This window comes from Phoenix dactylifera, chromosome 12 (genome assembly GCF_051530095.1).
Source record: "Phoenix dactylifera cultivar Ajwa chromosome 12, Ajwa_hap1_PhDact_Kaust_v1.1, whole genome shotgun sequence".
NCBI lineage: Eukaryota > Viridiplantae > Streptophyta > Magnoliopsida > Arecales > Arecaceae > Phoenix > Phoenix dactylifera.
Genome location: NC_143201.1, coordinates 10173973 through 10190701, shown reverse-complemented (window position 1 = coordinate 10190701; position 16729 = coordinate 10173973). Strand labels below are relative to the sequence as shown.

General features: G+C 37.7%; 1 protein-coding gene across 23 annotated transcripts in view; it reads left to right on the top strand.

The window, feature by feature from the left end:
* The first annotated feature begins 3545 nt into the window (after nt 1-3545).
* KDTA (KDO transferase A) overlaps nt 3546-16729 on the top strand; it is a 59018-nt gene continuing 45834 nt past the window's right edge. For 5 of the 23 annotated variants that reach the window (XR_015971867.2, XM_088708297.2, XM_088708292.2 and 2 more), the window contains exons 1-4: nt 3601-6272; nt 6373-6466; nt 10399-10441; nt 10529-10819. Coding sequence is in view for 21 of the 23 variants with exons in the window: in XM_088708297.2 (XP_088564423.1) it covers nt 6062-6272; nt 6373-6466; nt 10399-10441; nt 10529-10819 (639 nt within the window). In the remaining 2 variants the exon portion in view is untranslated. Of the gene's footprint in view, nt 6273-6372; nt 6467-10177; nt 10442-10528; nt 10820-16729 lie in introns of those variants that run through there. The other 18 variants (XR_015971868.2, XM_039129871.3, XM_088708299.2 and 15 more) reach the window with 13 other exon arrangements.

Here is a 16729-nt window from a genome sequence, read left to right as displayed (position 1 = left end):
TGAGTTTAGTTTGGGTGAGAATCCCACAACCAACTCATTCTTATTCCCTCCTTAAAATCAAGCCTTCCTAGATTGCCACTGTAGTATCCAGCCAACTCCCCACGCCCAATCCCTCATCATTTTCTTGAGAATTTCCATCCCAAAGTCTTCTGCGTTTTCTAAAATTTTGACCTCGCAGAACTCGAGTTGACTCCAAGTTTAGCTAAGTCGACCCACCTGAGAGACTGAAAGCCTGATATGCGGAAACTCTGTGAAAGAGTCAACTCCAAGTCTTCTCGAGCCAACTCCAGGTCTCCTCGAGCTGCCTCCTCGTCGTCGCGAGTTGACCCCAAAGGTACTCGAGTCGACCCCCTGCTGAAAGACAGAAAGCTTGATCTCTGGATTCTGTAACGAGCCGACTCCTCCAACCCTTGAGTCGACTCCAACATCAGTCGAGTTGACCTCAGTCTAGTTCGAGTCGACCCCAGCTCTGCAGACAATTTTTCATCCCACTTCCGTCCTGTGTCTTCCTTTGGTCTTTCAATCCTCCGAGTTTCCATTCCTTCCAATAGAGTCTTAGTGGCCATTAGAGAAAAGAAAAGGAAAAAAAAGAAATTCAGAGAGAAACGCCATTATTAAGGTTCTTGATCCATTGTCACAATCCGACTGCGTCAATTTCACTCTATTCAAAGTCACACTTTTTGAAAGATGTAGCAATATTAAGTTCTTCTTTACTGCTCATCTCATATATTTTTTTATCTACTCTGACCCTCTTCCCTTACATCAAATTACTTCTACTTGTGCATCCGTTGACCTACGTTTTTCATGCCCAAACCATCTAAGTCACTCTTGTCTGTATTTGTCATTAATTGCTACAACGTCTATCTTTTTAAGAATGGTTTCATTTCTTATTCTATTTTTTTTGTATTATCATATATCTATCTTAATATTCTCATTTCAACGATACCCATTCGGTACATATGTTATTATCTAACTACCCAATATTAAGTAGCATAAATCATAGTTGGTCGTATGATAGTTCCATAACATTTTTTCTTTAACATGTCAGATATCCTATGACTACATAATATCTCAATTGCACTTCTTCATTTTATCCATTCTACTTTAATCCTATGGATAACATCCTCTTCAATCTCTCCTTATTTATGAATAATTGATCCTATCTACTGAAAATGATCACTTTCATGAACTTCTTGATCCTCAATTTTCACTTCATCTTCATCTCTATTTCTAATTTTACTAAAATTACATTTGATATATTTTATAATGGTCCTATGTAATATGAAACCCTTAGATTCTAATGTACTCCTTTATAATTCTAACTCACAATTAACTCCAACCTTATTTTCATCTACTAAGACTATATCATCTACAAATAGTATATACTAAGGAATATCATTCTAAATATACCTAGTAAGCTCATCTATAACTAGCACAAAAAGTTAAAGACTTAGAAAAAATTCTTAATGCAAACCTATTATGATTGAAAACTCATTGTATTACAACTAGCAATTCTCATACTAGTAATTCCTCCATTATACATGTCCATAATCACATTAATATAAGTAACATAAAACTTTTCTCTTTTCTAATATCCACCATAAGTCTTTTCTATAAACTCTATCATATACATTTTCTAAATCAATAAAAAATCATATAAAGATCTTATTTATTTTCTCCAATTTTTTTCATTAATCTTCAAAGAAGAAAAATAGCTTTCATAAGTATAAAACCAAATTGATTTTCTCATAATTTAATAGAATATATTATTATTAATAAAGATTTGTATATAAATATCTATTTAATTTGTAGATTTATAAAAATATTAAATATTTAACAGAGTTTCAATATTTAATAAATATTAATTTTACTATTAATTGAAGTTAATTTAATACTCAAATTTTATGCAAAGGATATTTAATATTTATGAATAAATTATTATTATTAATAATATAAATTTAATATATAATTTATTAATATTGAATTAATATTAATATTTATTAATATTTATTTAATATATAGTTAAATATACTATTAATGTAAAATTTATTTATGAATATAAAAATTAATGGTATAGAAGTTATTAATATTAATAATATTAATAATTATTTTGTATTTATTTAATATTAATATAAAAATTAATATTTACTATAAAATTTATTTAATATTTTATATTAATATTTAAACCATATTTTGACATCTAATATATAATTTTAATAAAGATTTTTATTTTTAATACATATTTAATAAAAATTAATATAAATTTAATATTTTTAGTCATATTTGATATTAAATATTATTATTTAATATTATATCTATATCTTTGTTTAATAGCAAACAACAACTCCTCATATGAAAGATTTAACTAGGGTGTATGTAGCATATTTCAAATGAATCATGTTGAAAAAAGTATTCTTTCCAAGCTTATTGCCCAGTATGATGAGTCTAAGAAAAGATTATAGCTATACTATTTTTTTACTTATTTATTTAAATCTGGTATATATTACTAATTTTTTCTTTTCTATTTTTGTTGTAGGTTGAAATTTAATCACAAGATGAATGCTGCAACCAAAATAAAAATAACCGCTCAAGTTCAAAAAGGAAGGAATTAGAATTGTCAGTATCAAATCAAAAGGATCGCGTATCTCCATATAATTACATAATTTTTTTTGGCCTACTACAAATATTTAACTATTATATTAAATAATTTATCTTTCCATTATTGCTGATCTTTTTGTTAGTAAGATGTTGATAGTAAAATTATCAATAATTATTAAATATATTTCACTTATAGTGTATATATTTTTTATTCTTTAAGTTGCTACTATCCTTCTATAATCATCCAATTATATTTAATTTTTGTTATCTCTCTATGTTTTGCGTAGGTATCATTCTTGTAGAGATTAAATGGAAAGGAGAGTGAAAACATAATCCCTGTCCAAAATTTAAAAAATTAGAAGAAAAATCGTAGAAACCAAGATTAAAATATCTATTTTTTTTTTTAAAAAAGTTATCTAGATGTGTTTAAGTTATCTAAGCATATTGAACATATCTATATTCATTAAAACTACTAAATATATTAGAAATATGCTTAAAAATATCTAAAATTATTTTAAAAAATACAATAATAGAAAGGTGTCCATTTATAATCCCTATATAAATAATATTTTAAAAAAATTATTTATCCCATGCATAAATTATTTTAAAAAAGCTCAAGCATTTTGGAAAATATTTAAAACTATCTATTTAGAAACCTCATGCAGAGTCCTCATACACTTAGGGGTGCAAATGGGTCGGGTCGGGTCGGGTCATGAGTGACTCCGACCGACCCAGTTTCTTGTTCGGATTCTAATTTTGGACTCAGACTCAACCTAATAGAAGATCATGTTGGGTTGGATCTATTGCTATAATTTTTGACCCAACAGGTCATTCGGGGTCGGGTCCGGTCCATGTATAACTCGGACCCACCCAAAAATTTGGGTCTAGTTCGGGTCTGGGTTAGGTCCTGTTCGGGTCTCCCCCTCCCTCGCTCGACAGAGAGGAGCCCCCCCCCCCCCCCCCCCCCCCTTTCTACTCCCGTATCGATCGACATGGAGTTCTGGGGTAAGTTTTCTTTCTCTCTCTGTATTAGGGTTTTATTGCTCTTCTTTCCGTCAAAGATCTTGGTAGTGTTTTCCGAGGATCTCCCTGATGATCTCGAATCGCACGTGGAATTCGAAATCTTCAATAATTACTTTTTTTTTTGTGTCGAGGGAACGGTGTCGTTCTTATCATCATCTATAAGCTGTTTTCTTTTCCTGTCCTTTTTCTTTTAATGGTTTTTGGATATGATAGACCGGTGCGTATCTTTCTGACGTTTTTCTTTGTTCCGATTCCTTTGCTGTGGTATGTGTTGGATTCTGGATGAGGATGTATCTGGCTCGATTCTTTTTCCCCCCATTTGGACCAATATGCTTATGCTTTTATATTGTGTCTTCTGATCATCTTTAGATTTTATTTTTTCTGCTTTAAATATTTTTGTAGGTTCATTTGGACCAATATGTTTATGTTTTTGTATTGTGTCTTCGGATCATCTTTATATTTTATTTTTCCTGCTTTAAATATTGTTGGACTTTTCCGGTTGTTGTAGGTTCACATGATCATGCCTTAGAAGAAATGGATTCTGCAGCTAAATTATGTTTCTGGAGTGAAAATGCATGCTGAAAAAAATAAACGTTTATTATTTTACTAAATGTTCTGGTAGTAATTGTTATATTATTCTGATAAATATTTCTTAGCTTCTGAGCTGATTTAGCTCCTCTGACTTTTGCATCTAATATTTCCTTTTAGAACATGATCCTTCACATTTTTCCATTTTATTTAGGAGATATTGAATGGTAATTTAAATATGTCGAAATTACTAGTCATCCCGACAGTATGTTATCGAATTAGGAAGAAAATTTTAACATATATGAGGTGCAAACAAATTATAGATAAATAGTTTTCGCTAAAACTAATTTGAATGGTTGGATCGGGTTTTCTTCTTAAAAGAAATTGTGTGCCGATTTATATCGTAGTTTAAATTTTCTGATATTTAATTAATATTTGGTATCAAAAAGTATATAAATTTCAATCTGACTGGATTGATTAATGATATTTGGCAGCTGTGAGTTTTTTAATAAAATTTATAACTTGTGGTGGGGCAGTTTTTGCAATGTTTAGACTGGTGCTGATGTGCTGTGTACCTCGTATATGAGAGAGGGAAAAGAAAGGAGGTAGATGTGTCAGTCCATTAAAAATAAAAAAATGCCGTAAAGAGGTATTATTAGCTTCTTCTTTTTTTGTTCTGTGTGGGGTATAAGTTCTGCAAATATAATCAGTTACGTATGTAAGCTCAGAAGATACTTGGTTGATCATATGTAGCTATGTAGCCTTATGCATATTTGGTTGATTATGCCACTTTGGATGTAGACATCTTGATGGCTCTCTTTGTTTTCGCAATCTATATTAGTATTTTAACTTTGCCATAAATTGGATATTTCCAATTACTGTGACTATAACATTTACATAGGTATCTCACGTCTTTCATTAAGTCAAAAGGATATTCTCTTCCTTCTTGTTTTTTTACATAGTCCTATTGTAAAATCAAATGCCTTATTGCATCACCATTATCATTATTTGTTTGCTTAATATATATGTTTTTTGAGAATTGCAGGAAGTAATCTTCCTAAATAGTATAAAGTATGAATACTTTCTCTCTAGAAGCAACGACAGCCATTAAATTTAATTGAGGCATCTGGACCATTACTAACCATATTCATTAGATTCTATAAATGGCCCACCTGCATATCGTGTGGCAAAGTAACTCCAGAAGTCAACTTTCCTACCAATTTTGAAGAGAATCCAAATCCCATGTAGAAATCAACTTGTTTCTTGCTTTTTGATAGAATGCATGCTCCGAGACTTAGTAACCAATAAAGATCCAAACCTGACTCCATCTTTATGTCTTCATCTCATCTCATCTCATCTCTGAGACATGATTGTTGATAGTAATTCCCTTCATCCATATCTGTCATTTATTTCCTTTTTCAACACTCCGTCATCCCTGTTATTTTCCTCAATGTGTTCTAAGAGTCTCCATCACGCTCTAATATTGGCAACCATGGCCCTGCTATCTACCTGAATCCTGTGCTCTGATTTGATTCTTAAATGAGAACTCGACAATGATGTTTGTTGAAAAGGAGTCTCATTTAATCATCGATGGAGGTACTCTAAGAATACGTTCAAGGAAAGAATAGGTACAAGAAGAAGTTCAAGGAATTTGGAGCTAGTTAAAGTGATGGTGTTATTTAAAGAATATGAAGCTAGTGAATTATTATATTTGCACTTTTTTCCCTTTGTTTTGGTGTTGTATTTTCATTTAGAAGTGCCATGACAAGTTTTCGTATAACTATACTTAAGATTCCGATAAGATCTCGATATGTATGGTTTTGCTATCGTTACATTCATCTTTTAAAAGTATTTGATTAAAAAAAGCAGTCTATAAAGTTCTATTTCAGGGCGATTTTAGAAAGATGATTAGATGACTCTCGGGCAGATGGCAGTGCGGGGGAATTTGGCGTACAGGCTGTACCGGGTGGTGACCCTCGTGGCGGCCCCATTGATATACTTGCACCTCCACTGGCGGCGGCTGCGGGGCTTGGAGCATCCCACTCGATGGCCGGAGCGCTTCGGCCGCCCTTCCTCACCCCGCCCCCCCGGCCCTCTCCTTTGGTTTCACGCTGTATCCTTGGGTATATCCTATCTCAAAGTCTATTCTTTCTTACCATTTCAGCCCCAATTCTCAACCATCCATCCATCTGATTCCTATCTCTTTCTATGTCTCCGTTTCAGGTGAAGGATTGGCTGCGATCCCTGTGATCAAGCATTGCGTTGGGCGGCACCCCGATTTCGTTGTCTTAATGACAACCACAACAACTTCAGCCTTGTAAGATTTTTTTGTGTTTTCCCCGTCCCTATTCTCCTATCTCTTCATATCACAAAATTCGTTTCCGCCAGTATATAAACAATCCTGTTCTCGACATATCTTTTAGCTTCAGGGCCCTGCAGTGCATGTAGCAACAATAGTCCTATCTTGTAAAGAAAGGAAGACAAGAGAAAGATTGTATTATCTTTCTCCAAGGAATCTATTTTAGCATAGGTGATGCATGCGTTAGCTTGATCTATGTGATAATGCAGCCTTTTGATGGCTGATGTTGCCCATTTCCTACACATCATTTAGGTTCCTATCACTTGTAAGTGGGCTTTAATTCGTCCCATTAGGCACTGCATCCTCAGTCAGCTCTAGCCTATGACTGCTGGAGACACTATAGAATAACGTGAGCCAGATTTTGCTCGGAGGAGAATAAGACTTCATCTATACTATTTCTAGGTAGTAGGAGTCCTGGATTGTTTTTGCAATTTGATTGAAAAGGCCTGGGATATACTGTTATTTACAATAATGTAGCATTTAAAAAATATATTTGTATTCAAGGTGCATTATATATACAAATATTAACCATATTGTTAGTCTGTATTTGTTCCTTTTTCGGTCTTCATTGATAGAAGTTTCTTCAGTTCTAGCATGGTTTTGAAGCTGTGCATGCACTTACCCCACTCTATTACATTGCAATTGAATCCTTATTTATAATAAATGGCAAATAGATATTTGTAAAGCTGACTCTGTTTGTTTGGCAAACACTTCTTGGACACATGGTTGACTTTTTAACCTTAAGCAACAAGCCTTTTCCCATTTGTATGGTGAAGGTTATGCTGCTGATTTGAATATTAGTATTTAGTGGCATGATGCAGGCGTAGAATCTAGATTTTCTTCTTTGGGGGCTAATAAAAAAGTATCACCTTGCTTTGATCCTATAGCTATGTGAGTGAACATAAACTATAAATACAACCTATCATATTTGCAATAACCAAGGTTTACAATCTCGGTACGAAGTACCTTATCAGTAGCGGATATTGTATTATACCGGGTACTGTATCGGTACCTTATTGATTCGGTATCGTACGATGCATCTTTATGTCGAAATAGCTCTCTAACTATTTTTCTCAATTTTTATTTCGGTATGGCTTGATACGGACCGGTACGCCCCTCAATACGCCTTAGTACGGGCGACACAGGGCTTGTACCGACTTAAAGGTGTGTTTCATACTAGTTTTCTCCTGGTACGGACCGATACGTCCTGTACCGGGCGGTGGTGTGACAGACCTTGGCAATAATAATTGTAATTGAATCAAGGTCTGCTGAACCGACCTGTACCGGTCGGTTCAGTCCGTACCGGACCGGTGCCAACTGGCACCGGTCCGGTACAGGGGTATAAAACGGTTCCGACCCAAACTGAGTCGGAATCGATTGGTTCTGTACTTGGACCGGTGCGAACCGGCCCGGTTCGCGCCGGTACAAGCCGGTACCGGTGCGAACCGGCCCGGTACAAGCCGGTACCGGTGCGAACCGGCCCGGTTCGCACCGGTCCAAGCCACACTTTCCCTGCGCGCGGGGGAAGAGCGCCCGCGCGCGGGGAAGAGCGCCCACGCGGCTGGAGCCCGCGTGGGCCTCTTAATGCCACAGAGTGGCATTTAAAGCCACTCTGTGGCATTTGTTTTTTTTTTTTTGAAAAACGCGCGCGGACGCGCGAGCGGAAAACGCGCGCCCACGCGCGATTCCCCGCGTAGGAATCGCGCCCGCGCGGGCTGGCAGCCCGCGTGGGGGCATTAAATGCCACAGAGTGGCATTAAATGCCACTCTGTGGCATTTGACGCGTCCGCGGACGCGCGCGGACGCGTTTTTTTTTTAATTGGGAAACGCGCGCGAGCGGAGCGCGCGCTCGCGCGTGTTTCCGTGCGTAGGAAACGCGCCCGCGCGCGATTCCCAGCAGGGAATCGCGCCCGAGCGCGGTTCCCCGCGCGGGGCACCGTGCCCACGCGGGCTGGCAGCCCGCGTGGGGGCATTAATGCCGCAGAGTGGCATTAAATGCCACTCTGTGGCATTTGAAGCGTCCGCGCGCGTCCCAGACGCGCGCGGACGCGTTTTGTTGTTTTTTTTTATTTCCGCGCGCGCGTCTCCGGTTCGGTACCGGTTCCAAGCCGGTACCGAACCGGAACCGTACCGGTGCCGGTGCTCACTGGTACGCCGGTACAATCGGTTCTGCGAACCTTGAATTGAATCCTGTATTTTTAATACAAAAATTCTTTATATCAGTTCTTATCATTATTTCTACTAGTGCTTATCATTTTCCTTTAACGTTTGGGTGACATTTTACATTTAGAAAATCTATTCATTTATATATATATATATATTAATAAGCATCTTTTATGACCACTAACTATCTGCAGGGAAAGAAAGAAAGTCCAGTTTCTGTATATTTTATTGATTAAAATGATGGACAATTAAATTAACATGATATTGTGTTTTTTCCTGAAAGGTATCTGTGGAGATTTGTTATATATGGATATATGTATCTATGCGCATGTATGTATTAAGGTAAAATGGTATTGTGTTGTTTATTTTTCTGATGGAGAAATAAAATAAAAATATTGTTGCATCATCATTAAAAGATAAAAATAGGATGCTTATGTAACGAGAGTAAGAGTAATTACTTATCTTTCTTCGGTCTTTCTTCTGCAGTTATGGGTGTTTCAGCGCATTTTCCATTTTAGAAATCAATCTTGACATTATTTCAACTAGTGACATTAGATGATAGGCATCCACATCAAGGATTGCTATGTTGGTACCGGGCCCGTACCGGTTGGCCGGTGGCATGGTTCGGTATGCCCCATGTCGTTCCGTACTGAGCTTATATCGACATAGCAGAGAGCGTGGGAGAGAGAGAACGGAAGAAGAGAAAAGAGGGAGAGGGGGAGGGAAGGGAGAGGAAGGGATGGAGAGGGTGGAGGCTGGCAGGGTGCGGCTCGACACTATAAAGGGTGGAGGAGAGGAAGAACAGGAGAGAGAAAAAGAGAGAGATAGGGGGAGGCAGAGAAATGGAGGGTGGAGGACGGCTGATGGAGGTATGTGGAGTGCTGCAGAGGGTCGGGGAGGGGCACGACGTGCCAACTTCACATAAAATTTTCAAAGTAAAAAGGGCCCCGTCCAGGATTCTTGTTGCACTTGAAACAAGGGTCCAAAGGGCAGAGCCCGTCCTCCATTCCTCTGCGCCAACTTCACTTATAATTTTCAAAATTAAAAAGAGGTGCCCCTCCCTGGTCCTTCGCAGGCCTTTGTTGGCCGTCTGCCACCCTCCATCTCCCTTCGGCTCCCTTTTCCTCCCTCTCCCTCTCTTTTTCTCTCTTTCCTTCTTCCTCCCCCCTCCTTTGGTTTCTTGTTTTGAATGCCGAAACAATTTCTGTTAGCTGCCAGTACGGTTAGGTACGCCCCAAATTGGGCGGTTCGGGATGGTTTCGCATTTCTTGATCCACATGAAATATCTTGAAGAAGATAACAGATAGAGACGATAGTGTCCATTAAAATGAGAAAAAGGGAGAGGATAGATATCATAGAAGATGATATGGGATAAAGAAGAGAGAAATTTGAGGGATTTGGCAAGGTTTAAAGATCGAGTTTATATTTTTTTTCCAAAAAAGAGGATTGATAGAGATGGATCTGACATTCGAGAGTGAGAGAATTGTGGCGTTGGTTTTGGCTGATGCACAGCCCCATCACATCCTCAAATAGTAAAAATTCATAGTTTGGTCCGGTTTCTGGTGATGTAGGGTGGTTTCAATTTCCTTTTGTAATTTTTCTTCAAGAATACTAGTTGTTTTTTATACTTATATCGGAGTACATGATGAAAATGATGAATGCCATAGTCATAGGTCATCCTCAAATTGCACTGCATAATAGTAAATGCCAGTTCTGGTATCTTTCAGTGAGGTCATCAAGGACCAGCTACCAAATGTTGTCATCTATCAGGTATGTTAACCCTTTATCTCATTATGTGTATACTGTTCTAAATTATTTGCACATTCATTTTTTAATATTTAAATTATTGCACAACAGCATAGGTGTGCATACACAAGCGTGCATGTGCAGATACACATCAAGAGATTTTGCCTGTGGTTCATTTTCATACTTACTGGATTATCTTTCTTTGCCGATATCAAATTTCTGATTCTTGTGTTACTGCAAACACTTCATACTTTTGTGCTGACAGGATGCTTGTTACAGCTAGCTCCTCTTGACTCTCCTTTGGCGGTGGATGCCTTTCTTGCATATTGGAAACCAGTAGCAGTCCTATTAATGGAAAGTGAACTCTGGCCCAACCTCATTATTTCTGCCACAGAGAAAGGAGTGAGTGATCCTTCAGTAATCTTTGTAAATGCTTATATAAATACTAGAAGTGGATCTTGGACTGTGCTTATATTCATTTCATTTTGTTTAAAAGTCTTATTTTGAGGTAGTCTCAAAGCTCCATCTTGGACATAGTTTATGTTTTTTGTTGTTTCTGTGTTTTCCATCCAAAGCCATGTTTAGGCTTGGATTTTCAGTCAAGTCATGTACTAGGATTGCCAAGCAAAAAAAGTCCACCTAGGTGTGATAGGAAGCATAACCCAACCCCAAACCATCACACTTAATTGCTTGAGCCTTGGCCATCACTCATCTCTAGGAATGGAGGAGGATGGATGATAGTCTTGGAGATAGAATTGTGCATATTAAATGTATTGGAGGAGGGAAGGAAGTTAGAAAAAAAAAGAAAAGAAAAGAAAAGAAAGTGAATACTATTCATGGAAATAGTAATCCGACCTGAGTTACTGTTCACGGAACAGTAACTCGGTCTATAAAAAGAGAGGACAACAACCAAAAAAAGGAAAGATGAAAAAATCCTAAAAAGGTGAGTGCCACTGTAGGCGAAGCCCTGAGAGACCCTTTTTCTTCCACTTTCATTCTGTTTCTTGATCTATTTCTTCTTGGAGCCACCTTCTTGACCTCGTCATTCTTCATCTCGATACCTTGGTGGAACGTGGCTTGAAGATTCTTATTGGATTGGAGGGACCAAACTCGCAGAGGTAATTATCCGACTAGTTCTATCACCATCTTTTGCTCAGCTCTCGTTTCTTCGTCCATCAATCATTATCTCCATCCATCATCATTACCATCATTGCCATCTACCACATCCTTGGAATCCAAGTTTACTGGCAGTATTTTTTTTATTGTTCTATTATGGTTATTTTCAGTTTGCTGCACTAGTTATATTTTATTGATTAGGCTTCATTAATAAGATATCTATCATATTCTGTTTTGCGTTCACATACCTGTATGATGTTCTTTTGGGATGATGAGTATTTGTTGAAGTGTCTAATCAATCGCACCATAATTGATTATTATGAAATCAATCTACACCTGTAGTAATCGATTATAGGTTGCACCCAAGTGGTATCAGAGTTAATAGGTCCTGCATATCTAGAAATCTTCGTTATTGTGTTTGCATCATAACATTCTTTTGTTTCTGCACTTTAAATTTTGAGAATTAAATTTCTGCACTTCAAAACAGAGAAATATAGTTTCTGAATTAAAAAAAACAGTAAATTATATTTTCTGCATTTAAAAATACAAAAATTTTAATTTTTGGAGTTAAAATATAGAAAAATTAGTTTCTGCATTAAAAATATTCTGCATTCATTTTCTGCACTTAACAAAAAACAAAAAATATTTATGCATTAAAATATTAATTTATGTATTAAAATATTCATTTTCGGCATTAAAAAAATCCAATTTTTTTTCTGAAAAAAATCTGTTTTACCTCCATAGCATTAGAAATACCTCCGAAACAGTTTTGGGTCGAATTTTAGCCTACAATCATGTTCGAAAATTGGCAAGATGCATTTAGAACCCAACAACAAACCTTAGAGCAGACCCAATGACAGGTAGAACACCTCTCCAACTTCATGACTAGACTAGAATTGAACATACTTGAGTTAGTGAGACCTAGGAGAGAGGAAAACCATCAGGATGAATCGAGACGTAGATTCAGACCTTAGGGTAGACAAAGGGTCAATTAGAGGATAGTCGAGAGTAGTGAGTCAGATGAGATAGAAAATAACTTAGACGACCGACCACTACGTAGGAACAGAGAGAGACCACCACATAGAGAACCTCCTTATGCCAAACGTTGGGATGATGGCATTAAGATAGCTATTGGGGATTTTGAGGGGCGTTTCCAGCTAGATTCTTTTCTTGATTGGGTCGACAAAATCGACCAATATTTTGTTTGGAAAGAAATCTCTGAGGATAAAGAGGTCAAATTTATGAACTTCAAATTAAAGGAACACGCCCTGGTTTGATGGAAGCAACTCCAGAAACAAAGAGTTTAGCAAGGTAAGGATAAGATCTGTACCTAGAGTAAGATGAAGGAGAAGTTGAGGAAGCGATTTATCTCGTTGGATTATCGCCAAAACCTCTATTTGAAATTTCAAAACCTCCGACAAGGGACTAGGACCGTGGATGAGTATATCGAGGAGTTCTATAAGCTCCAAGCAAGAAACGGCCTTAGTGAGGATCCCATTCATGTTGCCAGTAGATATATCAATGACTTAAGATAGGGCATCTTGGATCAAGTGGAGATGTTCGATGTCTTGAGTATTGATGATGCCCATCGCCGTGCATTGAGAATAGAGCACAACAAAGGCGAACCAATGGTCGAAAGTGAGACTCAAACAGAAACTTCACTACCCATGGAAAGAGTCTGTTTGGAAACAAGGCAGTAAGTTTTTTGAACGCTACCAAGACCATAACTGCCCTAGAGCCCAATTCTAACAGAAAATTATGGGACAAAGGCAAAGGCATACTGGCACCGACACTTGATTCCACTATCATTTGCTATAAGTGCGGACAACCTGGACAAATTTTCTGAATATTTTCTGAGAAAATTTTAGTCTCAGTCATACTTGATTGAGCAAGGACGCTAGGACGATTCAGATGAACCCAATCCAGAGGCAAATGAGGGTGAGTCTGAATAGGAGGATGAGTCGGAGAACGACGATGTCCACATTACAGATGATGAAGTGGGCCCACTCATGGTGATTCACCGTATCATGGTCGCACCTAAGCAATCTGTTCCGGACAATAGGTTGAGGCGAAGTATGTTCTTGACTATAGGTAGTGCAAGGGAATATAGATGTTCTATCTTGATTGATAGTGGTAGTACTGAAAACTTCGTGTCTCAACACATGGTTGATAAACTAAAGATACCTATATAAAAGATTCATAAACCATATAAGGTATCTTGGTTTAAGGAGGAAGTTAAAGTTCCAGTCACCCACAGGTGTTTAGTAGAGTTTTGCATTGGAAAACGATACCAATATTAGGTATGGTGTGACGTTATGCCTATGGAGGTGTGCCACGTGTTGTTGGGTAGGTCTTGGCAGTACGACAGGAAGATCCAACATGATGGAAAAAAGAATACATATTTTTTTGTGAAAGATAAAATGAATATCACACTTTATCCACAAAAAAGAATTGTATGGGTATAACACGAAAAATTCTGTAAAAGAAAAAGGCAAAGAACCTACTCAAAGGGCTTTGATTCTAAATTCAAAAACTTTCAAGGCTGAACTGAAAAGGACTCGGTAGTTTGTTAGGGAAAAAAAAGGTTCAGAATATAGGCTTGTACACCCTGTTGCCTATCCCTAGTGGCCCTTGGGAGGATGTCGCCATGGACTTCATTGTAGGACTACCCATGACTGCTAGAAAGGTTGATTCGATTTTTGTTGTGGTGGACCAGTTTTCAAAAATGGCACATTTTATTCTATGTAGAAAAACATCTGATGCATCTCATATAGCACATTTATTTTTTAAAGAAATTGTTAGACTGCATGGTATTCCAAGATCATTCACATCTGATAGGGACACAAAATTCACTAGTTTTTTGTGAAAAACTCTTTGGAGCAAATTAGGAACAAAACTAAACTTCAGCAGTGCTTATCACCCCCAAACAGATGGTCAGACAAAAGTAGTGAACCGTACACTCGGTAACATGCTTAGATGTTTGGTTAGTGAGCATCCTACTCAGTGGGATTTGGTTTTTGCACAGGCTGAATTTGCATCCAACAGTTCTATAAATCATAGTACTGGTAAGTCTCCATTTGAAATCATCTATGGTTTTTCTATTCCACACATACTTGATCGTGCTTTCATTCCCTATCATAGTCGGATAAGTGTCGAAGCAGAGAACAATATTGAGCAGGTCCGTCACATCCAATGGGAAGTCCATCAACGCTGTTTGACTCTAGTACTAGGTATAAGGATGATGCGGACCGTCATCGTAGGAAGGTTCACTTTGTTGAGGGTGATCTAGTGATGGCCTATTTCAGAAGAAAGATTTTTATCGGCAGTTACAACAAGCTCAACCCGTGAAAGTATGGTCCATTCCGCATACGTCGAAAGCTGGAGGAGAATGCCTATTTATTAGAACTTCTAGACAACATCCAGACTTTTTCAATTTTCAACATCGCTGACCTGTATTAGTTCCATGGAGATCCACCAGAGGCGGTTGCAGTTCCAGATCTACCCAGCCCTAGCTCAGAGTCTAGTTTCCATGAAGGTATTGAGGATATTCTTGACGTGCGAGCAGTAGACACTAGGCGTGGGCAGTATCGCAGATTCCTTGTGCGTTGGCAAGGGAGACCTATGTCAGACAGTTAATGGATCAGCGAGGACGAGTTGAGGCGCCAGAGACCTGATTTGTTATAGCGCATACAGGAGGCCTACTCGTCAGGAGTCGAGTTCTTCACAGTTGGGGAGAAATGATGTAGTCTCCATCTTGGACATAGTTTATATTTTTTGTTGTTTCTGTGTTCTCCATCCAAAGCCATGTTTAGGCTTGGATTTTCAGTCGAGTCATGTACTAGGACTGCCAAGTAAAAAAGATTCACCTAGGTGTGATAGGAAGCTTAACCCAACCCCAAACCACCACACTTAATTGCTTAAGCCTTGGCCTTTCTTCAATGCCCACGGCCATTACTCATCTTTAGAAATGGAGGAGGATGGATGATAGTCTTGGAGATAGAATTGTACATGTTGAATGTATGAAAGGAGGGAAGAAAGTTAGAAAAAAAAAGAAAAAATTAAATACTTTTCATAGAACAGTAACCCGACCTGGTTACTGTTCACGGAATAGTAACTCGGCCTATAAAAAGAAAGGACAATAGCCAAAAAAAAGGTGAGAAGAAAAAATCCTAGAAAGATGAGTGCCGCCGTGGGCGAAGCCCTGAGAGTCCTTTTTTCTTCCACTTTCATCCTGCTTCTTGACCTATTTCTTGAAGCCACCTTTTTGACCCTGTCATCTTTCATCTCGATACCTTGGTGGAGCGCGGCCTGAAGATTCTCATTGAATTGGAGGGACCAAACTCGCAGAAGTAATTATCCGACTAGTTCTATTATTATCTTTTGCCCAACCATCTTTCATCTCGATACCTTGGTGGAGCACGGCCTGAAGATTCTTATTGAATTGGAGGGACCAAACTCGCAGAAGTAATTATCCGACTAGTTCTATTATTATCTTTTGCCCAGCCCTCGTTTCTTCGTCCATCAATCATTATCTCCACCCATCATCTTTACCATCGTTGCCATCTATCACATCCTTGGAATTCGAGTTTACTGGCATTATTTTTTTTATTGTTCTATTGTGGTTATTTTCAGTTTGCTGAACTAGTTATATTTCATTGATTAGGCTTCATTAATAAGATATCTATCATGTTTTGTTTTGCGTTCACATACCTCTATGATGTTCTTTTGGGATGATGAGTATTTGCTAAAGTGTCTAATCAATCGCATCATAATTGATTATTATGAAATCAATCTACACCTGTAGTAATTGATTATAGGTTGTACCATATTTTCATTGTGTGTGTCCTCTTTTAAGGAAAATAAAGAAGTTAAAACAATGAAACTAGAAGGGTGGGGGTGGGGGGGTGGGGGAGAGATTGGTTCCTATCACTTAATTAGCCGGCATAAAATGTATACAGTTAAGTTGGTTCCATCACTGAAATAGAAGGCAAGAAAAGGCAGATTTGCCTCTATGATTGTATTCTGTATAGAAGAGCCTCGTAATATAAAATCTCCACAAAGTTTCCATCAATATCTGATAAAATCTGAATAATATCATGCCATCCCTTTAAGCTGAAACTACTGTTTTAACCGTTTGTAGCCTGAACAACGCTGCCTTTAGCTGGTTGCGGTGAAGAGTATTAGTGAGCTTGTCTT